We start from the raw sequence: 26,423 nt of genomic DNA on the forward strand, positions 1-26,423 counted from the left end.
AAAATAAAAATTAAGATATTTGAGAATAGTGGAATGTTTTATCAGAGCTTTTATTGTACAAAATCGGAACCAAAACACTGAAAAAGTTTGTATATTTTTCTGTTTTTAATAAATGAGTTTTTTTGAGGGTTTTTTTGGAAAACCTGATGCGGCCCAGCCTTGCTCAGACTTGCTCCAGTGGCCCCCAGGTAAATTGAGTTTGAGACCCCTGCTCTAACTGAAGGCCCTCGCCTGTGTACTGTGGACTTTTTCATCATCCTATTTTAATCAAGAGTATGTATAAATACAGTGTATCTATTGTTTTTTTTTTAATAGACCTTCAAATTGCACTGAATGCAGACTTGTAAATATGGATGATGTGCAAATTGATGCATACTGAATACATACCTAATAATAATTAAGTAATCCAGAGACTGACCGCAGAAATACAGGAGTGTGTATTGTTTAGTTGCAAACAGAAATATAAAACAAAACATATGCGCTTCATATTTCTGTTTGGTTTTATTGAAATAAGTGTTGTACAGTATGAAATCATCTTTCATTGTCGGTATGAAATACAAAATTAATATCAAACCTGCTATTTAATGGGCAACACATTTCAAAATAACAAATACAATATGTTAATTTATTTTGTATAGACACAAAAAAAAACACAAACCTCCTTCAGTACCACATAAAAAGATCATTGTGCATCCATATTTAGTTTTTAGTGGTAATATTTCTTTGAAAACGTGTACCATTGGGCGGAATGGAGGATTTAGGATCAAATAAAGAACAACAAAGTAAATAATCACATATATAAAAAAAAAAAGAAGTACATTTTCAACAATCAACACATTCAGTTTGCCTTGCAGCATACATAACTCCTTCCTACTTTCGTCATTTCCTGAGCACCCTTGTCAAGGGTTCAAGTCCGTAGTGTTCTATTTGTAGTTATATCCACACATTGGAAACTGCATTACCTCACAAGCTATTTAAGACCAACGGTCCTGCGTAGCACTTTTTGGCACACCGTGATGGATATTAACGTCTAATACGTGTCCAGTGAAACTGTACTGTTGCCTACAGCCGCAAAAAGGTCGCCTTCCACACTAACGTGGGTCGTACATGTTGGCCAGTTTCTGAAAACGCGGCCCCCAGTCGTTGAGGTAGTCGTAGTCCTGGTCTCCATCTGAGCTGCCGGACACGATGGAGCTGAGGCTGCCTGACAGCGAGCCTTCTCCCTCGTAGTCGTAGATCAGGGCTGTGTCGTACGGAGGAACGTTGGGATCCTTGTCTGCTGCCTCCAGACCCTGAGGGCAGGAATCGAACATTACGTTTTGTATGCTGAAGTCTCAGCACACGTTTCAGATATGTACATGTTAACATCTTACATCACAGATGTAGTCCTCAATGTCAGTGGGATCTGCTGGGGGCCTCCGAGGGTAGATGGGTGATGGCAAGTTATGTGGTGCATCTTTTCTGACGGGCTGTTTGCCCTGAGGAACACCAGACGCCGGGTAGTAGGACATGGGCGTTGTGGGAGCATCGAGGGGACTCCACAGTAGGTCGATGTTGAAGGCATTCTGCAAGGACACAAATTGGTTGTCATGTGTATTTCCATGCATGCAAAGCACTCATTATTAGCATTAACAAATTCTCAGATTTGTAAAAATAAATTATAATTTTTTAGCCCTTTTAACAGGGAAAAACATCTCCTTCACGCTTGGTTGGTAATAATTAGGAAATGTGTGACTGATAATGGAGGTAAAATGTACAATATACATGTACCTTTACACATTTTTTCAAAAATTTCACTAATAATGTTTTTGAGATGTCGCACTTTGTTCAGCAGTCACTGAACGCACCATAGTTAAGTGAGGCCAAGTGAAAGTGAAACTTGTTCAGTACTATGTAACATTCTTTGATGCTGGTACAGCTTAATAATGATCATCTATTACTGGTGAGTTTTATATATTATATTTATATATTATACATATATATATATATATAAGACCATGGTTCAATTCCACCCTCGGCCATCTCTGTGTGGAGTTTGCATGTTCTCCCCGTGCATGCGTGGGTTTTCTCCGGGTACTCCGGTTTCCTCCCACATTCCAAAAACATGCTAGGTTAATTGGTGACTCCAAATTGTCCATAGGTATGAATGTGAGTGTGAATGGTTGTTTGTCTATATGTGCCCTGTGATTGGCTGGCCACCAGTCCAGGGTGTACCCCGCTTCTAACCCAAAGACAGCTGGGATAGGCTCCAGCACCCTTGTGAGGATAAGCGGTAGCAAATGAATGAATGAATGAATATAAATATAATATATGAAACGTATAATATAAAATATATATATAAAATATATATGTATATTTTATATATATATTTAATTAATATAATATAATAATAATTAATATATATAAATTATTATATATATAAATTATTCATTCATTCATTCATTCATTTTCTACCGCTTATCCTCACAAGGGTTGCGGGGGTGCTGGAGCCTATCCCAGCTGTCTTTGGGCGAGAGGCGGGGTACACCCTGGACTGGTGGCCAGCCAATCACAGGGCACATATAGACAAACAACCATTCACACTCACATTCATACCTATGGACAATTTGGAGTATTATATATATATATTATATTTATTATATTTATTCTTCATATGTTATCATTTAAAATGTGTTTAATAAGTGTGTGGGACATACACAGGGATTAATTGTGCGAACTGTCAGTAGTTTTTGCGGGCATCTCAATTACTCGGATCGTCATGAGAGTCAGAAAGCCTTACCTCATCTTCCTCACCCCCTCCTTGCTCATTGTAGTTAAGGACGTTGTCTCGAATGTCATCTTCCGAATCCCCACCAAGCAGGCCGGTTCCCTTCTTGATATGATGCCGTCTCCCACAAGAGGTCACCACCACAGCCAAGAGGAGCAGTACTGCAATAGAGCAGTTTCCACTCATCAGACACTCATTTTCTATGATGTACTGTATTTACTATTTATATTAGGGTGCATCAAATTTGAATGGGAAATTTTAAATTCATAATAACAATTTGGGGCGGCACAGAGGTCTAGTGGTTAGCGCGCAGACCTCACAGCTAGGAGACCAGGGTTCAATTCCACCCTCGGCCATCTCTGTGTGGAGTTTGCATAACAAAAGTTTATGTGTGAGGTGGCACCCCTAAATCTTGAGATTTATGGATATGGATTTCCTCAAAACTTTGCAAAAGACGTTACCGCTTTTTCCTCACGAGGGTCGCGGGGGTGCTGGAGCCTAGCCCAGCTGTCTTCAGGCGAGAGGCGGGGTACACCCTGGACTGGTCGCCAGCCAATCACAGGGCACATATAGACAAACAACCATTCACACTCACATTCATACCTATGGACAATTTGGAGTCGCCAATTAACCTAGCATGTTTTTGGAATGTGGGAGGAAACCGGAGTACCCGGAGAAAACCCACGCATGCATGGGGAGAACATGCAAACTCCACACAGAGATGGCCGAGGGTGGAATTGAACCCTGGTCTCCTAGCTGTGAGGTCTACGTGCTAACCACTCGACCGCCGTGCCGCCCCCCCTAAATAATCATTCATTCATTCATTCATTTTCTACCGCTTTTTCCTCACGAGGGTCGCGGGGGTGCTGGAGCCTATCCCAGCTGTCTTCGGGCGAGAGGCGGGGTCTAAATAATCATGTATTGGAAAAATATTTTGTATGTGTTGTTTCTACATATATTGGAACACTTTTAGTACCCAGCCATATCAAAATTCAATAATTGTGTTTTTTGATGCACCCTAATATATATATATATGTATATATATATATGTTTGTTCAGTATGTATCACAGGAAACCCAAAATACTTACATAGAAGGAGGGCAACACTGGCCATAATGATAATGAGAGCGATGAAGCTGAGCCCCGCACTGGAGGCGAATAATGCCCCCGCCTCAGACTTACAGTCGCCAAATGTGTCACAGAGACACACTGTGACATTGACCTGAGCGTAAGAACTGAAAGTTGGGCTTCCGGAGTCTGACACCATCACTGTGACTGCATATTCTCCATCTTCCAGGTCCACAAGAGGCTGTAAAACTGCATGAGTGTCTGAAGTCACAAAAAGGGCATAACAAGAAATGGGAAAAGGTCAGAGGAATAAAGAGAGAAAATGTGGGCGGAATTAGTCATGCGGATTCAATAACCTTTGTTAGTCATCCGTGCCATAGCCTCACCATTGACTTGAATGACAGTCCAGTTGACGGACACATCAAGGGGCGTTTCAAAGATGAACGGTGCAGCTTGTGGTGGAAGGTCATCATCCTCGGCGGTCAGGACCAGTCCAGAAAGAACCCTTCGCGTATCCCTGCATACAGTGCCACTCAGGGGGAAGAGCTGTGGGACGAAGTCATTGGTCTCCGTTAGGGTGATGGACACAGTGGCTGTAGTCGACACGCCGCCAGCATCTGTAAAGGTCAACAGCAAGTTAAGTGTAAAGCAGCCTGTTTATTTTGTATACATGCCAAGCTGGAGCCTATCCCAGCTGTCTTCAGGCGAGAGACGGGGTACACCCTGGACTGGTCGCCAGCCAATCATAGGGCACATATAGACAAACAACCATTCACACTCACATTCATACCTATGGACAATTTGGAGTCGCCAATTATCCTAGCATGTTTTTGAAATGTGGGAGGAAACCGGAGTACCCGGAAAAAACCCACGCATGCACGGGGAGAACATGCAAACTCCACACAGAGATGGCCGAGGGTGGAATCAAACCCTGGTCTTCTAGCTGTGAGGTCTGCGCGCTAACCACTCAACCGCCGTGCAGCCCTGGTTTCAAAATTCATTCATTCATTCATTCATTTTCTACCGCTTTTCCTCACGAGGGTCGCAGGGGGTGCTGGAGCCTATCCCAGCTGTCTTCGGGCGAGAGGTCACCAGCCAATCACAAACAACCATTCACACTCACATTCATACCTACGGGCAATTTGGAGTCGCCCGTTAACCTAGCATGTTTTTGGGAGGAAACCGGAGTACCCGGAGAAAACCCACACATGCACTGGGAGAACATGCAAACTCCACACAAAGATGGCCGAGGGTGGAATTGAACCCTGGTCTCCTAGCTGTGAGGTCTGCGCACTAACCACTCAAGCCCTGTTTGAAAATTAATTCATTTTCTACCGCTTTCTTCACAAGGTTAGCGGCGGGTGCTGGAGCCTATCCCAGCTGTCTTTGGGCGAGAGGCGGGGTACACCCTGGACTGGTCGCTAGCCAATCACAGGGCACATATAGACAAACAACCATTCACACTCACATTCATACCTGAATGACAATTTGGTGTCGCTAATTAACCTAGCATGTTTTTGGAATGTGGGAGGAAACCGGAGAACATGCAAACTCCACACAGAGATGGCCGAGGGTGGAATTGAACCCTGGTCTCCTAGCTGTGAGGTCTGCGCGCAAACCACTCATCCACCGTGCAGCCCTGGTTTGAAAATATAAGCTATATTTAAATATTGTGGTATTCTGACCTGTGACCTTGACAATCGCGGTGTAGATGTTATTTCTAACATATTGTGATCTCATATTGAAGGTTCTCCTGGCAGTAATTTCTCCTGTATTTCTGTTGATGTCCAGCCATCTTTCCGGATCACTAATAATTTCATACCTGCAGCACAAAGAGCAAAGAAACACACTTCAAACTCACACTCGACCGACAAAATAGAATCAGGAATCACTACTGATGTTCCTTCGTCATACCTCAGGTCAGAATTATCAGGGTCGAAAGCGATGTTGCTTTTCAGTAGTGTTCCAGGAAAAACAGACTCCGGTACTATGATCTGTATCGGGTCTTCCTTGAAATGCGGCGCTTCGTTTTCATTGACGACCGTCACCAACACGGTGGCTGTACTCACTGGCAAGTTGGGAGCCTTGCTGCTCAGTGGATTGATGTTCTCCACGGCCAGAATCAAAGTGTACTCAATCTGGGCCTCATAGTCCAACGGCTGGGGAAGAGAGTGACATTTTAAATACAAGATTTAATCATTTACATAATTCATGCTAGATGCAGTCATTCGTGTGTTGTTAAGTTTTTTTTTGGAGTAGACAAAAGCAAAAACAACCTAATTTTGGTCATCTGTGTTTGTTACACTGCAAAAACTGAAATCCAAGCAGGATTAAATATCTGAAATTGAGGTTAAAAAGCTAGATTAAACATGTCAAATGTAAGATATTTGTCTGCCGAGATGAAGGATTACTGTATATACACAAGCTCACCAGGATGTGATCAGACTTTTACACCAAAGTATCAGAGTTACTCCTTTTTTGCCATTTGTAGGTATCTTCTGTATTTTTTTTCATTATAGGGATAATCCAAATGACATTAATTAATTGGTAATGGTAATGGTAATGGTAACGGTAATGGTAATGGTAATGGTAATGGTAATGGTAATGGTAATGGTAATGGTAATGGTAATAGTAATGGTAATGGTAATGGTATTGGTAATGGTAATGGTAATGGTAATGTTTTTATTTCATTTGAACATGCATCAGATTACAATTGAGTGCATCACATAATCAGTTCACAGTTCCACATGTCCAAAAGGAGTAGGAAGAAGCAAAGCTTATCAAATCCTACCCCTCCATCTGGTACTTTTACAATCAGTAACTGTTACATTTGTTCACTTCCTGCTTTCATAATATAGTTAAATTAATTTTTATTTTTTTTTGTCATGTACTGAAGTACAAGGTGATATGCCCATACAATGACATAATGACATAAACTTTTACAATCAGTAACTATTACATTTGTTCACTTCCTGCTTTCCATAATACAGTTTAAGGTTATTTGGTTTTTTTTTTTAGTTTTTTTTAAATAATGCACCTCGTACCGAAGTATAAGGTTAATTTTTGTTTTTTGTTTGTTTTTTATTAAATTTTTATTTTTGTATTTTTTGTCACATACCGAAGTACAAGGTGATATGACCATACAATGACACAATGACATAAACTTTTACAATCAGTAACTGTTACATTTGTTCACTTCCTGCTTTCCATAATACAGTTTAAGTTTTTGGGGTTTTTTTTGTTGTTGTGTTTTTTTAATAATGCACCTCGTACCGAAGTACAAGGTGATATGAGCATCCAATGACATAATGGGTACCATAGTAAGTGTCAATATAGTGATATATATAGCACATCATGACTGGTTCAAGACTCTTCATCCTTGTATTTAGCAAACATCAAGCAGCTGGATTTTGGATCAAGTTTACCTGGACCACCATCAGAATGCCCTGGTTGGTGACAGAGTCTGTAGTGATTGCAAAGTTTCTGTAAGGGTCGTTTGAGATGAAGTATCTTGCTTCCCAGTTTCCTGTGCCACGGTCATCAATGTCCGTCACATTGACACGACCAATCTCGTAGTTCCTCCTGTTCTCTACGGCTATCATCTTGTACTGCATGTGCCACGGATAAAATAATTCAAATGCTTGCATCACAATACTGATTAAACATCAGGAGTTGCTGTAAGCGGGTCTCACCGAATTAGGGCTGAATTGTGGGGCGTGATTGTTGATGTCAGACACATGAATGATGGCTACACCTTCACTCGTCAGTCCCATGCCACCCATATCAGCAACTTGTAGCTTCAGCTTGAAGGTTTTCACCACCTGGGAAGGGGGACGGTATGGTTCAGCGTTATCATAAAAAAATACATTACATAGCACACAAGATTTTACCAATTGTATTCAAAATCTCGTGTTCCACGTGGGAGTTTTGGTTTCTCTTTGTTTCCCATTTGGTGATTTTATTTTGGTTTTCTGTTTCCTGTTTGGAATCCTGTGCAGAAACTTTGCTTCTGCAGGTAAGGGCTGGCAGTCGTCAATCAGGCTACTATTTAGTTTAATTAGGACTCTGTTTCTTAGTGATGGCGAGATGAAGCCCCATGAGGTTTCGAACCATTTCAGTCAACTGGTTCGAGAATTTATTCATTTCTTGAAGCGCAATGTGCACACGACACCACCTGCTGGCCTAGGATACAATTACAGGCGGCTGGATCTTCATGTGTGATGCATTTAATGCTGATCTGTTTTGGCTCTTGGAAATGATTATTCATTCATTCATTCATTTTATACCGCTTTTCCTCATGAGGGTCGCGAGCCTATCCCAGCTGTCTTTGGGCGAGAGGCGGGGTACACCCTGGACTGGTCGCCAGCCAATCACAGGGCACATATAGACAAACAACCATTCACACTCACATTCATACCTATGGACAATTTGGAGTCGCCAATTAACCTAGCATGTTTTTGGAATGTGGGAGGAAACCGGAGTACCCGGAGAAAACCCACGCATGCACGGGGAGAACATGCAAACTCCACACAGAGATGGCCGAGGGTGGAATTGAACCCTGGTCTCCTAGCTGTGAGGTCTGCGTGCTAACCACTTGAACACCGTGCCGCTCGGAAATGATTATGTACTACAAAAAATTGTATAACCAAATGATTAATCTACAAAGTGTAAGATAAAATATACAGTATATATAAAACACTGAATGTTTTCTTTTATCTGTCCATAAATGCCATGTATCATGTGCTATGGTTAGCTTCATCATGGTTTTATGTCACCTAGCTGCCATGGGCTCAGGGAAAGTGCTTGTGTAACTAGGAAGATGTATGCTTGTGTAATTTGGACAGAATATGGGAGATTGAATTGATTTTTATTCAATAATATTTTTTTCTTAATTTTTGGTTTGAAGCGATTCCTCTTTTTTTGATACAGCATCTCCACTATGCTTTATCTTTGACATCCATGTTTTCTTGTGGCTGATAAAAACATGTACTCTTTCATTTGCACAATGAACATAAGTTGTAATATATTAATATTATAATGTAGTACTATTAACTATTAAGGATCGACCGATACATCGGTTGGCCGATACATCGGTTGGCCGATACATCGGTTGGCCGATACATCGGTTGGCCGATACATCGGTTGGCCGATACATCGGTTGGCCGATACATCGGTTGGCCGATACATCGGTTGGCCGATACATCGGTTGGCCGATACATCGGTTGGCCGATACATCGGTTGGCCGATACATCGGCTGGCCGATACATTGGCTGGCCGATATTTGCGTTTTTTCCTTGTATATGTATGTACGGATGTATTTTTCTCAGGGCACATATAGACAAACAACCATTCACACTCACATTCATACCTATGGACAATTTGGAGTCGCCAATTAACCTAGCATGTTTTTGGAATGTGGGAGGAAACCGGAGTACCCGGAGAAAACCCACGCATGCATGGGGAGAACATGCAAACTCCACACAGAGATGGCCGAGGGTGGAATCGAACCATGGCGGCTGGCCGCTCAAATCTCACCACGGGCTGTGGACGGCTGTGGCTGTCGTGCCACGGCTGTGGGGGGCGGGGCGACCAAGGAGAACCACAGCCGTGTAGACCTCTACTTCGGATGTCATCAATTCTGGCCCCTCCCCCCAATGAATCACGCCTCGGTACACGCTTCGTGGAAGCGTCCACTCGATTACTCGACACACGCTTCGAATCCCCTTGTAACATCACGACTGTTTGTCGCCTAATTGTGGTTTGTTGTATCATAAACATGATTGGTTACTGCATTTAGTGAGCATTTAGCTGGGCTCTGTAACCCGCCCTTGTATTTCTGCTGTTTGTGACCCGAATGAAAATACTTCATTGATTGCCCTTGAATACTTGGATAGCATTACATGCTATAATAGCAAAACATGACACAATCAAGGTTAAATACAGGAATCTTATACATCGTGCTTTGGGTTCATCGTACCTCTCTGTCAAGTCCCACATCTCTTGTGTAGATGGTTCCTGTTTCGTTGTTTATACCAAACATGGTCTTGGTTACAGCGTTGGCTGGGATGCTTTCCTGACCAATGATGGAGTAGCTGAGAAAAGCGTTTTCAGTGGTTGGGTCATCGGCATCTGTGGCCGTCACTGACATCACCGAAGTACCTGGTAAAAACAATTTTGGGTAATTATTGACTCACTGGATATTAGTGTTGTGTGGTAATGTGTTGTTTATTGACACATTTGCATTGTGCGACTAATCATGGCTCAATGTATGTCACTGCAAAGTGTGCGTCAAATACAAAAGCAATGCATCAAAGTAAGTCTATCATCACAAGCAACCATTCATTCATTCATTCCACCCAGCCAATCACAGGGCACGTATAGACAAACAACCATTCACACTCACATTCATACCTATGGACAATTTGGAGTCGCCAATTAACCTAGCATGTTTTTGGAATGTGGGAGGAAACCGGAGGAGAACATGCAAACTCCACACAGAGATGGCCGAGGGTGGAATTGAACCCTGGTCTCCTACCTGTGAGGTCTGCGCGCTAACCACTAGACCACCGTGCCGCCCCCACAAGCAACCTTTCATTCATTCATTCATTTTCTACCGCTTTTCCTCACGAGGCTGGAGCCTATCCCAGCTGTCTTCGGGCGAGAGGCGGGGTACACCCTGGACTGGTCGCCAGCCAATCACAGGGCACATATAGACAAACAACCATTCACACTCACATTCATACCTATGGACAATTTGGAGTGGCCAATTAACCTAGCATGTTTTTGGAATGTGGGAGGAAACCGGAGTACCCGGAGAAAACCCACGCATGCACGGGGAGAACATGCAAACTCCACTTCTGAGGGTGGAATTGAACCCTGGTCTCCTACCTGTGAGGTCTGCGCGCTAACCACTAGACCGCCGTGCCATCCCCACAAGCAACCAATGGTTGGGTAATCTAACACCTAAGTGGATTTACCTGGGATTGAAAACTCAGAAACAGTACCAGTGAACTGTTTCTGTGTAAAAGCAGGTCTGTTGTCATTTTGGTCCAGAACCACAATTTCGATGGTGGTCGGGTTCTCCAGTCTCTGTCCACTGGGTGAGAGTGCAAAGGCTTTCAGCTATAGATACACAAAAAAGGGGAAATTGTGGACATACGTATGCGATTGTCAACATAAAAGTACATTTACTTGTGATTTTTGCCAGAGAGGAAGTGTGTCCAAATATTTTATTGGTAGTATTCGTACCATGTACTTACATGTGCAAGCCTAACACAAAAGAAATAAGGACCTTTGTTCCCATGCTGATACTTTGAATGTCCCTTTAACAAAAACATGCAAGCTATAATAATAATGGTCATGATTATAGTTTAATTTAGTCCTATTTTATGCTCTTAGTCTGTTATAATAAGAAGTAAAAGTGGGCAGGAGGCACTTGATTTGAGTAATATCAATTCCTAATTAATTCCTTCATCAAGGAATTGGGAATTTGAATATGTAAATGAATCAGGTCTAATTTTGTGTTTATTTTATTTAGCCACAAAGACATTGTTGTGTGATGTAGTGCCTCAGGACTGCGGAGACTGTTGATATATATTTTTTTAAATATTGAAGACACACCTTTTTAATCAGGCTTTTAAGTAATATTTTTAAACTTTTCTTATGTTTTCATCTTTTTAGTCCTATTTTATGCTCTTAGTCTTTAGCTTTTAACTCCATTAATATATTAATATATTAATATATCAATATATTAATATATATTAATATATTATATATTAATATATATATTAATATATTATACATTATTAATATATCAATAATATATATATATATATTAATATATTATATATATATATATATATTAATATATTATATATATTATATATTATTAATATATTAATGTATTAATATATTAATACATTAATATATTAATGTATTAATATATTAACAAATTAATAATAATAATTATTAATAATATTTATTTATTTATTTATTATTAATATATTGATATATTATTACATAAATAAAATATATTAATAATCAATAAACAATCAATAGTTAATAATACTTCTGTATTAATTATTAATAATATTTATTTATTTATTATTAACTATCAATATATAAAAATATTAATATATTAATAATTAATAACAAATAAATAATAATACATAAATATATAAATACATATTATTAATAATTAATAATTTATTATTACTAAATAATTAATACATTAATAATTAATAATAATATATATTGAATATATTGAATAGTTGAATAGGGTTACCAACATGAACTGACACAACTTAATGTCTCGACCGTAAAGCTGGGTAGGGCGAGAGGAAACGTGGGCCGGGTGTTTTGGTCCAGCACCATAGCTTACGTCATCCGGTCATGTGGTCCAAAACATTCAGAAGTGGCTCCCAAGATGCCTGTAAAGCCCTTAAGAAGTCGACCTCTGGCGGTCATGCCTGAAGCACATATGCTTTGAGGTAACATAACAAGAAGTCGTGCTTTGAACACATGCAATGAGCGGCCGTGTGTGAAGCACGTCTGTGTGATGTGACTGGAGAAGTGTTCAAGTGATATTGTATATTACGGCCATAAATACTTCTTACCGTGAAGCTGCTGTACTTTTCTCTATCCAGAGGACGTTTGCTTCTGATCATTCCTGTTTTGTCATCAATTTCAAAGAAATTCTTGGGCGCCTGATCCACGCCCGGACCCTCTAATTTGTAGATCACTTCTCCTGTGAAGATTTTGTCAGACTTGATCTGGTGGGAGAGAGAAGATCATGTCGTTGGTGTGTTTGTAGGTGTTAGTATTAAAGTATTAACTTTTACAGATCTTGAGACAAGAGACTAAGCGATGCCTAAAAATAGAAACCGGACTCTATTAGTTTGTTATTATGTTTGTCATTAGTTTGTTGACGTCATTTGTCATTATTATTATTATTAGCATTTTTCTTTTTGGGCGTCCATACCTAAACAGAAAGGACATATGCCTGTCATGGTAACAGTTTTTGATGGCCAATGATTGTCCTATAAATTGTTGCTGATCCTTACTAGGGTCACAGGGGATAGGCTGGAGCCTATCCCAGCTGACTTTGGGCAGGTACACCCTGGACTGGTCGCCAGCCAATCAAACAACCATTCACATTCACCTATGGACAATTTGGATTTGTAATGGTAATGGTAATGGTAATGGTAATGGTAATGGTAATGGTAATGGTAATGGTAATGGTAATGGAAATGGTAGTGGTAATGGAAATGGTAATGGTAATGGTAATGGTAATGGTAATGGTAATGGTAATGGAAATGGTAGTGGTAATGGAAATGGTAATGGTAATGGTAATATTACCATTTACTTTTATTACCAATAATTTTATTTCATTTGAACATGCATCAGATTACAATTGAGTGCATCCCATAATCAGTTCACAGTTCCACATGTCCAAAAGGAGTAGGAAGAAGCAAAGCTTATTAAATCCTACCCCTCCATCGGGTACTTTTACAATCAGTAACTGTTACATTTGTTCACTTCCTGCTTTCCTAATATATTTAAATTTTTGTTTTTGTTTGTTTTTTATTTTAATTTTAATTTTATTTTTTGTATTTTTTGTCACATACCGAAGTACGAGGTGATATGACCATACAATGACACAATGACATAAACTTTGTTACATTTGTTCACTTCCTGCTTTCCATAATACAGTTTAAGGTTTTTTTTTTGTTTTGTTTTGTTTTTTTAATAATGTACCTCGTACCGAAGTACAAGGTGATATGAGCATCCAATGACATAATGGGTACCATAGTAAGTGTCAATACAGTGATATATATAGCACATCATGACTGGTTCAAGACTCTTCATCCTTGTATTTAGCAAACATCAACTGCTTGTATTGTTTCTTGAATTGGCTCATCGTTGTGCATTGTTTGAGGTCCTTACTCAATCCATTCCATAGTTTGATTCCACATACTGAAATGCTATGGCTTTTTAACGTAGTCCTAGCATAGAAGTGTTTCAAATGTACTTCTTCCCTGAGATCATATTGTTCCTCTCTTGTAGAGAAGTATTGGATGACATTTTTAGCTAATTGGTTATTTTTAGCCTTATGCATTATTTTAGCTGTTTGAAGATTAACTATTTGCCAATTAATGCATGTTTTTGGAATATTGGAGAAAACCGGAGTACCGACACACAGGAGAACATGCAAACTGGGTGGTCAACATGCTAACCACTCGTCCACCATGTGGCGGAAAGAAGCTTATCAATCTGCTTAAATAGTTTATTTTTAATACCTGTACAAGGTTTTCTGGGACTTGCTTGCTGTTTTCCAGAACTCTGATCGGAGGGATGATCCAGTCTCTCTTCACCCGGACCTTTATTTCCGTTCTTATCTGCATAAAACAAAAAAAAGCTTGAATTATCCATTTGTCCATTTTCTATACTGCTTGACATCATTTGTGTTAGCAGTGAGCTAGAGCCTATCCTAGTTGACTTTGGGCGAGAAGTGGGGTACACCAACGACAGGACACATATTGACAAACAACCATTCACACTCACATTCATTTGCACAGCCTTGGCATTAATTAATGTTGGTAATTTTTCGAATTATTTTTCAGATATGGGGCATTAACAGATGAGTTTAGAGTTGGATTGAGCTGTAATGTGCAGTAGGAATGGGTTAGCTATAGATCCCCGGCTGTATGCCTATTGGGGACTCCTGGGAGCAGACAGGATGTGATGTCATCGCATCAGATTTCACCCACTAATCCACCATCTTTGCCAGCATCCTTTCAACTGACTGTAAAATTCATTTTCGGATGAGGAAATGCAAACAGTCATCTCACAAGCTTTTGGTTCACCGCATTGCTGTCAAGGCCACATTCACACAAATACACATCCTACACACACACACACACACACACCAACAGCTGTTCACTAAGGATTTAGATCCTGTTCTTTCCCAGCAACATTCCCGCCTCACATGCACCAAATTCCCCCCTTTATGCTCAACCCTGCACCTGACTGGGAGTTTGGGGTCACCTTCCGAATCCGCTGTGCGGCAGGAATTCATCCAACACACTCACACCAACACTTTCCCACGCACACACTTGTGTAGATACACAAAACACCCGCCCACGCATGATCATCTTATTCACATTTCCGCAAATTGTTTCCCTTCTCTCTGTGGGAAATGACTGGATCCAGCACTACTGCCATATGTTTAACAGCTCAAAGTGCCCTTATTAATTCTTTAAAACTACGTCGACATGTAAACAGCCACATAGAGAAACAACAATCAAGCTGTGTATTAACAGCATGCCAAAACAACAGGTGGTGCTAAAACGCTAATCGCAAGGAGGCTAATCTTGATAATAAAACTGAAGAAAGTCATTTCCGGAAAAGACATAATGAGAATAATTATGAATCAATTAAAGGGGAATTATGTTGGGGGGGCATGAGAGGTAGTGGGTTGACAGTTTCGTTGACAGTGTCGTTTATGTCATTGTATGGTCATATCACCTTGTACTTTGGTACGAGGTACATTAGTAAAAAAAAACAAAAAAACCTTAAACTGTATTATGGAAAGCAGGAAGTGAACAAATGTAACAGTTACTGATTGTAAAAGTACCAGATGGAGGGGTAGGATTTAATAAGCTTTGCTTCTTCCTACTCCTTTTGGACATGTGGAACTGTGAACTGATTATGGGATGCACTCAATTGTAATCTGATGCATGTTCAAATGAAATAAAACCATTACCATTATCATTACCATTACCATTATCTTTAACATTACCATTACCATTACCATTACCATTACCTTTAACATTACCATTACCATTACCATTACCATTACCTTTAACATTACCATTACCATTACCATTACCATTACCTTTAACATTATCATTACCATTACCATTACCATTACCATTACCATTACCAATACCATTACCATTACCATTACCATTACCGTTACCATTACCGTTACCGTTACCGTTACCATTAACCCATACAGTGATTTGTACAGATACACAAAGAAATAGTTCCTTGTTTATCCGGTTAAGTGGTTCCTGACTCAGTCGCTATAAGATTTCCAATTTGGAGTCGCCAATTAACCTAGCATGTTTTTGGAATGTGGGAGGAAACCGGAGTACCCGGAGAAAACCCACGCATGCACGGGGAGAACATGCAAACTCCACACAGAGATGCCCAAGCAGACAATCGAACCCAGGTCTTCCCGATCTCCTGACAATGTGGCCCACATGCTAACCACCTGCCCACCGTGTGGCCCAATAGCATTCCTACTATTATTCTTTGGGACTATGGGATCACTGCAGGGACATAAGAGACGGTCACCCTATAGCAAAGTACTGAGGTAACGAGATAGCTTCTCCAATTTCATTCATTCATTCATTTTCTACCGCTTATCCTCACAAGGGTCGCGGGGGTGCTGGAGCTTATCCCAGCTGTCTTTGGGCAAGAGGCGGGGTACACCCTGGACTGGTCGCCAGCCAATCACAGGGCACATATAGACAAACAACCATTCACACTCACATTCATACCTATGGACAATTTGGAGTCACCAATTAACCTAGCATGTTTTTGGAATGTGGGAGGAAACCCACACATGCACGGGGAGAACATGCAAACTCCACACAGAGGGTGGAATTGAACCCTGGTCTCCTAGCTGTGAGGTCTGCGCGCTAACCACTCGACCGCCGTGCCGCCCCTTCTCCAATTTACTTATTTTAAATATAACAAACTGAGACAGTGGGGAAGGACAAAGTAGGAATCCAAAAATCTACCACTTCCACATGGAATGAGTGAACTCTTTTTGCACTCGATCATGTCGGACATGCCCTTGCTGACTCCATGCAGTGTGAAGGTAATCTAATCTAACATCACGTGTCATCAATATAATATTACTGACGCTGAGTGACCAGAATACTACATATACAGTAACTTGTCTTTCAATATTTTTTGACTAATAATAATAGACCAGGGCTGCACGGTGGTTGAGTGGTTAGCGCGCAGACCTCACAGCTCGGAGAAAGGGTTAAATTCCACCCTCGGCCATCTCTGTGTGGAGTTTGCATGTTCTCCCCGTGCATGCGTGGGTTTTCTCCGGGTACTCCGGTTTCCTCCCACATTCCAAAAACATGCTAGGTTAATTGGTGACTCCAAATTGTCCATAGGTATGAATGTGAGTGTGAATGGTTGTTTGTCTATATGTGCCCTGTGATTGGCTGGCGACCAGTCCAGGGTGTACCCCGCCCAAAGACTGGAGATGGAATACCAATGTATTCACTATAAAACAAGATATAGTGTTTAATTAACACCCCAAAAAGTGACCAAAGGGGTAAATCCCTTTTGAGAAAAGAAGGTTTTCATTTGATCTCAAAGGTGATCTGATTTGTTTATTGCTCGGCATGCTGTTGGATGTTTTTCGGAGAGGCATGGCAGTGATGGCTGGCATCTACAGGTCAAGTCGGGGGGCATTCTAATCTTAGACTTCATAGACTCTCCACCCTTGTCTATTTGGAGCCATGTCATCTAAATGCTCAGAGATGTTTACACACACATTCCAGGAATGCTACTTCACACACACATTCACCCTAAACACTATTCTTCAGCAATCAAATGTGTGAGCGTATTATTAATTCTGAGAGTATTATGTTTCAGTGAGAAATGTTGCCCAATATTCATTTATTCATTCATTTTCTACCGCTTAAGCCTACCGCTGGAGCCTATCCCAGCTGTCTTTAGGCGAGAGGCGGGGTACACCCTGGACTGGTCGCCAGCCAATCACAGGGCACATATAGACAAACAACCATTCACACTCACATTCATACCTATGGACAATTTGGAGTCGCCAATTAACCTAGCATGTTTTTGGAATGTGGGAGGAAACCGGAGTACCCGGAGAAAACCCACGCATGCACGGGGAGAACATGCAAACTCCACACAGAGATGGCCGAGGGTGGAATAATGAATAAATGAAATAATTAAAAAGTATGATAAAGATGAACAAATAATAATAAAATGACAGTTCATGTAAGTTGCTGTGTGATGAATTAATAATCAATAGTGTGCTTTTAAAATGTATTTATTCCAAAGCATGCTTGCGGGGCTTAAAGTTGTGTTTTTGGAATGTGGGAGGAAACCGGAGTACCCGGCGAAAACCCACGCATGCACGGGGAGAACATGCAAACTCCACACAGAGATGGCCGAGGGTGGAATTGAACCCTCGTCTCCGAGCTGTGAGGTCTGCGCTCTAACCACTTGACCGCCGTGCCCAATATAATAGGATCAAATGCAAAAGCTCTATCAAAAATAATGCCTTTCCAATATGTGCAAACAATAACAAAATAAATAACATGTCAGGACATTGCTATCTTTGAAAAACATTAATGAAAATAAATTTCTGGGGATCACAATAGATGAAAATATGAACTGGAAACCTCATATTACAAATATACAAAATAAGGTGGCCAGAAATATTTCAGTATTGAACAAAGCAAAATTTGTTCTCAATCAGAAATCACTCCACACTCTTTATTGCTCTCTGGTTCTACCATATCTTACTTATGAAATATGGTACCCATTATGTCATTGGATGGTCATATCACCTCGTACTTCAGTACGAGGTGCATTATTAAAAAAAAAGCAAATAAAAACCTTAAACTGTATTATGGAAAGCAGGAAGTGAACAAATGTAACAGTTACTGATTGTAAAAGTACCAGATGGAGGGGTAGGATTTAATAAGCTTTGCTTCTTCCTACTCCTTTTGGACATGTGGAACTGTGAACTGATTATGGGATGCACTCAATTGTAATCTGATGCATGTTCAAATGAAATAAAACCATTACCATTACCATTACCATTACCATTACCATTACCATTACCATTACCATTACCATTACCATTACCATTACCATTACCATTATCATTAATATACGTCCTATGGCGGTTGTATTTTAGGTCTAGGTAACTCCCAGCATGCATTTGACTCCGATTTCCCGCCTCATTCATTACTGTCTTGTCTCAGCCCGCGACCTTTACCTGACAGTCTTTTGGATACTTTCCAGTCGCCGTGGCTTTTATGATGTTTTTACCAGACCAGGATGCAGTAACAGCAAAGTGTCGTGTTACCAATTAGACCAACGACCGCTCCTTGTGGCAGGCTGAGTGATGACACCACACACAGATGAACTCTTTAGAAGCTTTTCCCAGCGACTTTTACAACTCGGCCTTTGACCCCCGGGGCCCTCACAGAAGTATAGACAGCTTGTTTGGCGACACCAAGTCCTCACAGCAAGCGTCATTGAGCGGTCAGATGGGTGTTGACTCAGGAAGCTTCAATGTGACGGACGCCAAAATGATCAACTGTATCCTTAGACTTTTATATTGTACTGTAAATTAATGTTGTGAATTAGTCATGTGAAAAAAATATTGTGATCAATTGCGATCAATGCTAGCGTACATGTAATATTGACAGCTTCAAACATTTATCATCATTAGACAAATGGTCAACAACTTATGGTAATTTTAGTAGTTGGCGTCCATGTTTTCCACCCAACCTGTCCAGCTGTCAATCCGACTTATGGGGTCAAACTTTAATTTACCATTTAATGTGCAGTAGTTCAGGAGTCGAAGACTAGTGTACACAAGTGTACCCCGCCTCTCGCCTGAAGACAGCTGGGATAGGCTCCAGCGGTAGAAAATGAATGAATGGATTTGGATGAAATTTCCCGGAATTGTCTGAAATGGGATTTTGAAGAAGTGATTCAATCACTGATTAAAATCACTGAATGTGAGTATGAATGTGAGTGTGAATGGTTGTTTGTCTATATGTGCCCTGGTGACCAGTCCAGGGTGTACCCCGCCTCTCGCCCGAAGACAGCTGGGATAGGCTCCAGCACCCCTGCGACCCTCGAAAATGAATGAATGAATGAATGATAGTTTTACGTCCAAACAACAACACAAACATACCAACAACTCCTCAACATCTTGGATGGTATGTGTCCATGTTTCATTCATGCTTTACCCAACATTAGCTTTCTTGATTTCGTCTTTCTTTACTGGGATGACACTTAGTGTAGATCTGGACTTCGGCCAAACGGATGCCATCTTCTTACTTTGTGAGGAACTATTTCTTGAATTCCTTAGTGTTCCTCAACTTCTTTATCAAATTGCTGGCACTCGCAACTTTCTTTGGCCCCATGGCGGGTTATTTAGGAGTCACACTCAATAGATAATGCACCGACAGAAAGTAGTGCTTTGTTTGGGTACCCGATTCCATGGAATGATGCAGTACTGACCTAACAGACATGCAATGAATTATGATAACTGAGACTGTGTATGAATATTTTGGCTAAAATTTCCATGAAAAACCAAATCATAGAAAAACTGGGGCCCAGTTTTCACGACTGGTGTCTTGAATGAAAATCTCCCATTTCACATACTTCATCATTGAACAAAACCACAGCATCTGTGACATTTCGAACAACTAATAAAGTAAACAAACACAAAGCATGTGACTACATTTGCAAGTCCTGAAAAACAAAACAAAGACATTAGAAATGTGTGTGATTGCAGCTGAGCCATGCTGTGCCGTGCCATGCGGTGTCTTTGACCACAGGGCCAGAGGTCCCACAGGTGGACCTTGACTCACTTCTGTCATGGCCCCTCAGACACACAGAGAACTATTGAAGTAACGCTGTCATCATCTCACGCATGTGTTCTTTGCTAAGTCATGACTGCCTGGCATGGATGGACGCTCTATTTTGGGCGTGCCAGCAAGTGTGTGTCTTGGAACAGATGTCACCACTTTAGGAATGCTGAACAAGGTTAAACATTAAGATGTAAGTAGGCCAGATAAGATCGGGAATACTGCGGTGCTGATGACTATATTTTAAAGACGGTGATCCTTCCAAATATAATCGCCAGGATCGTACAGGCTGAAAATGGAGAATGAAAAACACAACTTTTACTGAACAAGACTTAATCAATCATTCATTCATTCATTTTCTACCACTTTTCCTCATGAGGGTCGTGCGGGGTGCTGGAGCCTATCCCAGCTGTCTTCGGACACCCTGGACTGGTGGCCAGCCAATCACAGGGCACATATAGACAAACAACCATTCACACTCACATTCATACCTATGGACAATTTGGAGTCGCCAATTAACCTAGCATGTTTTTGGAATGTGGGAGGAAACCGGAGTACCCGGAGAAAACCCACGCATGGCCGAGGGTGGAATTGAACCCTGGTCTCCTAGCTGTGAGGTCTGCGCGCTAACCACTCGTCTGCCGTGCCGCGATCAATCGATCAATCATCAAATTGAATGCCGCAACTCAGGGGTCCACCACACAACAGGTAGGCAGGGGAACCGCCACAGAGGTCCCAGCCACCCCGGTCGTTAACCCCCACAACAGGAGACACCCCAACCCCCAACTGAGAACAGCCCCCAAGCGCAGAGAGCCCCCATTGAGGAAACACTGGATATATGGGATAAGAAATATAAAAACATAAAATAAGAATATAGAAAGTATATATGGGCGGCACGGTGGACTATTGGTTAGCGCGCAGACCTCACAGCTAGGAGACAAGGGTTCAATTCCACTCTCTGTGTGGAGTTTGTGTGGAGTTTCTCCGGGTACTCCGGTTTCCTCCCACATTCCAAAAACATGCTAGGTTAATTGGCGACTCCAAATTGTCCATAGGTATGAATGTGAGTGTGAATGGTTGTTTGTCTATATGTGCCCTGTGATTGGCTGGCGACCAGTTCAGGTTCCAGTATATATAGAAATAAACATTCATTCAGTCATTCATTTTCTACCGCTCGGGCGAGAGGCGGGGTACACCCTGGACTGGTCGCCAGCAAATCACAGGGCACATATAGACAAACAACCATTCACACTCACTCATTATTCATAATTTGGGGTCGCCAATTAACCTAGCATGTTTTTTGGAATGTGGGAGGAAACCGGAGTACCCGGAGAAAACCCACGCATGCACGGGGAGAAAATGCAAAATCCCCACATAGATGGCCGAGGGTGGAATTGAACCCTGGTCTCTTAGCTGTGAGGTCTGCACACTAACCACTCGACTGCCGTGCCGCCCAGAAATAAACATAAAACATAAAAAAACGTAAAAGTGAAAAAAATAAGCATGTGTAAAACTATAAAAACATTTGGTTAAGATCCAAAACAAAATAACCATTAGATAAAAGTCAAGCTCAAAGGTTAAAAAAGAGCATACTAAGAGCAAGAGTTAAAAGCTAAATTAAATAAGTGGGTCTATTTTTAAAAATCTCAACGTTCCTAACAGGTATTCACATTTACATGAACAGTATGACTCTTGTTCTCTCACTCGTACTCAAACCCTCTGTCTGATTGTTTCCGACGAGTGATACCTCCGTGCCAGCTGGCTGCTGATGCTACACACTCTTTGATTTGTACCCGATTTCATGGTCCACAAGTGGCCCACTCCTCTTTCCACAAGGGGGATTAAAGAGCGGGACAAATGGCATCACGTACGCATCTGGGAACAGCTGTGACTGCTACCCATTCCTCCACAAAACGTCCACCAGCCGGCCTCCGCATTGCTCGGATTTAAACAAGCCGTGAGTGCATTGAAACGTTATTGAATGTTACCAGGTTACACCACAAAAGACTTCCATTGGAATGAAGCAATTAAAGCAATTACTGTATATAAGGTAGTAGAAACTACCATTTTTAGTTCAAGAAAGGGTGCAGCATTTGAATAGAAACCCATCAGAAGCATTCATTGGGATCTCAAGTTACATTTTTGTAATACTCTTCTCTATTATCATTGAATACAGTATTTATGTAGTTACAGCAAAAAAAGAATATGTTTTAATATTAGAGCCCTGGAGACTTGATGTAACACCCCTATGTTCAGCATTTCACTTCTAAATTGTTGATTTGAACGGTCATGGTCAATGGTTGATTTGAATGAAGTAGGATTCTTTGATTGAATACAGTATTCATGTAGTTACAGCATAGAAACAATATGTTTTAATATTAGAGTCCTGTAGACTTGATGTAACACCCCTATGTTTTCCCCGTGCATGCATGGGTTTTCTCCGGTTACTCCGGTTTCCACCCACATTCCAAAAACATGCTAGGTTAATTGGCCACTCCAAATTGTCCATAGGTATGAATGTGAGTGTGAATGGTTGTTTGTCTATATGTGCCCTGTGATTGGCTGACCACCAGTCCAGGGTGTACCCCGCCTCTCGCCCAAAGACAGCTGGGATAGGCTCCAGCACCCCCGCGATCCTCGTGAGGAAAAAGCGGTAGAAAATGAATGAATGAATGTCCATATTCAGGCGGCATGGCGGTCGAGTGGTTAGTGCGCAGACCTCAGAGCTAGGAGGACCAGGATTCGATTCCACCCTCGGCCATCTCTGTGTGGAGTTTGCATGTTCTCCCTGTGCATGCGTGGGTTTTCTCCAGGTACTCCGGTTTCCTTCCACATTCCGAAAATATGCTAGGTTAATTAGCGACTCCAAATTGTCCATAGGTATGAATGTGAGTGTGAATGGTTGTTTGACTATATGTGCCCTGTGATTCATTTATTCATTTTCCACTGCTTTTTCCTCATGAGGGTCGCGGGGGTCTTCGGGCGAGAGGCGGGGTACACCCTGGACTAGTCGCCAGCCAATCACAGGGCAAATAAAGACAAACAACCATTCACACTAACATTCATACCTATGGACAATTTGGAGTCGCCAATTAACCAAGCATGTTTTTGGAATGTGGGAGGAAACCGGAGTACCCGGAGAAAACCGGGGAGAACATGCAAACTCCACACAGAGATGCCCGAGGGTGGAATCGAACTCTGGTCCTCCTAGCTGTGAGGTCTGCGTGCTAACCACTCAACCACCGTGCCGCCACTAGCCATATTTAACTCAATGCAAATTCATATGTGACAGTAAAAGATGGAGGCAAACTCCCTCACCCGGGCCAACCTGGCCTCCATTAACTTTACAAACATAGAAACTGACTAATGATGGCTGGAAGGGCTGTTGGTAATACGTCACTTTAGCTTATCATTCATTCTCATAATGGCCTCTACTGACAGATGCTACAAATGACTTGTATGTACACATCTGGTGTAATCCTCCTTCCAACCACGGCTACAATTGTTTACTTCAACTTCAAACTCTCATTACACAGAGTAAGTTGATGAAAGTTGACCTGAAACATCACTCAGGTAAGTTATAAACTGTATATCCGGGGGAGCGGGGGCGGCTAAAGGCCATGGAGGGGTGGTTCTAGATACAGGGGTGGGCAAATATTTTGACTGGCGGGCCGCATTGAGTTAACAAAATTGTCCGCGGGGCCACAATATATATTTAACACATACACTATTTTATACTTATAATTTTCCTTGAATTATTTGTCTAATTTTTTCTGTAAAAGTGCTATTTCACAGTTTTGTTTTTTTACTAAATAATGTTAAAAGTTGAAATACTTAGAAATCAACTGGCGGGCCGGATTCAAACGCTTGGTGGGCCGCATGTGGCCCCCGGGCCTCAGTTTGCCCACCCCTGTTCTAGAATCTGACAACAATAGGAGTTAAAGCAGTACAATACATTGAATGAAAGCAGTGTAGATACCATGTGCGTTTTATGCTACCTACTATAATTAGCAAATATTCCCACTCTGCATTAAACTTCCGAAGTGGTGACTTTGTATGAAGATGAAACATTTATCTTACCTGGCAAATCCCAGCAGCCAGCACACACGCTACCAAGATCCACCTCGCCATCCTCAGAACGTTCAACAGACCACCTCCAAAAACAACGTGGCTCCTGAAAGACTCCAACAGACTCCACACTCCCTGAACCCTGCCCCTCTTTCTCCGTCTCTCCCTCCTTCCTTCTCCCAGCATCTGTCCCTTAGAGCTCCACCCTGCCCATAGTAGCTGGGTTATGTCTCACGTCGTGGGGTAGGGGTTAGAATTTCAGCCAATGCCCCCCCTCGTGTACCCCCCTTGCACATGTGCTGTCACTCATAGCAATGGCTGCCCGCAGAGGGATGAAGAGAGAAGTTGGGGCAGCTGTTGGCGGTGGAGACACCATGCATAGTTTTGGTGTTGGTGAGTTGGACTTTCTCCATAACATTTGGAATATTTACAGTTTTGGAATTAAAACATTCTTTGTCAATGTACTTGATTGTAAAAAACTGTGGTGAGACCAGCCATGTTGTTTGGTCTAGAGCAGGGGTCTCAAACTCAATTTACCCAGGGGCCACCAGAGCTAGGTTCTGGGTGAAGCCGGGCCGCATCAGGTTTAAAAAAAAAAACAAAAACAAAACGCATTTATTAAAAACTGTAAAAAAAAACAATAAAAAAACTATCTTCAATGCTTTTGCTTCTGCTATACCCTACACTTTTTCAGTACTTTGGTTCCGGTTTTCCACACCAAAATACCTGATAAAACATTCCACTGTTCTCAAATATCTTAATTTTTATTTTTCTATACACAAAATAAGATAATAAAAAAAAATTAAGAATAAAGACAATAAATCAATCAATCAGTAATAAATAAGTAAAATAATAATAAAACAGCAAATAAGAAAAAGGTAAGAAACCACATACAGTTGGTAGAGAAATTATTTTTTTCAGATTCAAATGTACAGTATTAACAGTTATTTAACCTTTAACATGAACATTAATGAAACTTAATAATTTGACCCAATTAGCAAGTTAGCATCGTACTCAGTTCCATCTGGGAAGAGATGCTTTATCTTGACGTGTATTTTCCCTTTTATTCCAAATCATTTCCTGCATTTATTTGTACCCAGCGTCATAAGCCTTTAGCTTCATTGCTAATCCAAAGCAAAAACAGGGCGGGGTAACAGGGTAGGGTAACAGTATGGGCGGGGCAAAATCATGTTAATTGTGTCCGGTGTGCACACAGCTTTAAGCTGTCATTTCAACATTAAACTTTGGTATCAAGGTGGGGGCCTCAAATTAACGTCTCACGGGCCGCATTTGGCCCATGGGCTGCGAGTTTGAGACCCCTGGTCTAAGCTGTTATATTCCCATTGTAAAGGAATCAACACCATATTTTTATTGATTCTTTGTCCTTGTAAAACAACGTCTCTACTTGACTCTTTTGCTAAACTAAACTAAACCCTTGATAGAGGTTGTTCCACAGTCAAGGAGTCGTGGTTACAAAGACACCAACATAATATACCCAATACTCCTTGATCTAAATCAGCTCATGAAGTCACTGCTTATGCAGTTTGGGGTTGTAAAACGTTAAGCCCCGGGTGCTCCATAACACTCAACAGCTGAATTATATTGTTCACAATGGCAACCCCTGCCAGCATATTCTTTTACACTACTCTAATTAAACGAATAATTCAATAAGTACGTCTTTTTTGTTTATTGAATATTTATAAATAGACAGTAGAGATGTTTGACTCGTCAGCAATTAATCACAGGAGACAAACAACCATTCACTTACACATTTACACCTATGGATAATTTAGAGTCTCCAGTTCATCTTAAATGCATATTTTGGAGATGTGGGAGGAATATGT

At 41.2% G+C, this 26,423-nt stretch overlaps 1 protein-coding gene across 1 annotated transcript; it reads right to left on the reverse strand.

Annotated features, from left to right (window-relative positions):
• Window positions 1–580: 580 nt before the first annotated feature.
• Window positions 581–24,721, reverse strand: cdh15 (cadherin 15, type 1, M-cadherin (myotubule)). Its single transcript, XM_058088761.1, has 14 exons — window positions 24,592–24,721; window positions 14,134–14,232; window positions 12,451–12,606; window positions 10,813–10,957; window positions 9,813–9,994; window positions 7,528–7,656; window positions 7,261–7,443; window positions 5,750–5,994; window positions 5,521–5,657; window positions 4,222–4,452; window positions 3,857–4,096; window positions 2,780–2,928; window positions 1,374–1,565; window positions 581–1,292 (listed from the first exon to the last, which is right to left on the reverse strand). The coding sequence occupies exons 1-14, from the start codon at window positions 24,640–24,642 to the stop codon at window positions 1,092–1,094; spliced, it is 2,340 nt and encodes a 779-aa protein (XP_057944744.1). The 5' UTR covers window positions 24,643–24,721; the 3' UTR covers window positions 581–1,091.
• Between the last annotated feature and the right edge of the window lie 1,702 nt (window positions 24,722–26,423).

Source organism: Doryrhamphus excisus, chromosome 12 (assembly GCF_030265055.1).
Source record: "Doryrhamphus excisus isolate RoL2022-K1 chromosome 12, RoL_Dexc_1.0, whole genome shotgun sequence".
NCBI classification, from domain to species: Eukaryota; Metazoa; Chordata; class Actinopteri; order Syngnathiformes; family Syngnathidae; genus Doryrhamphus; species Doryrhamphus excisus.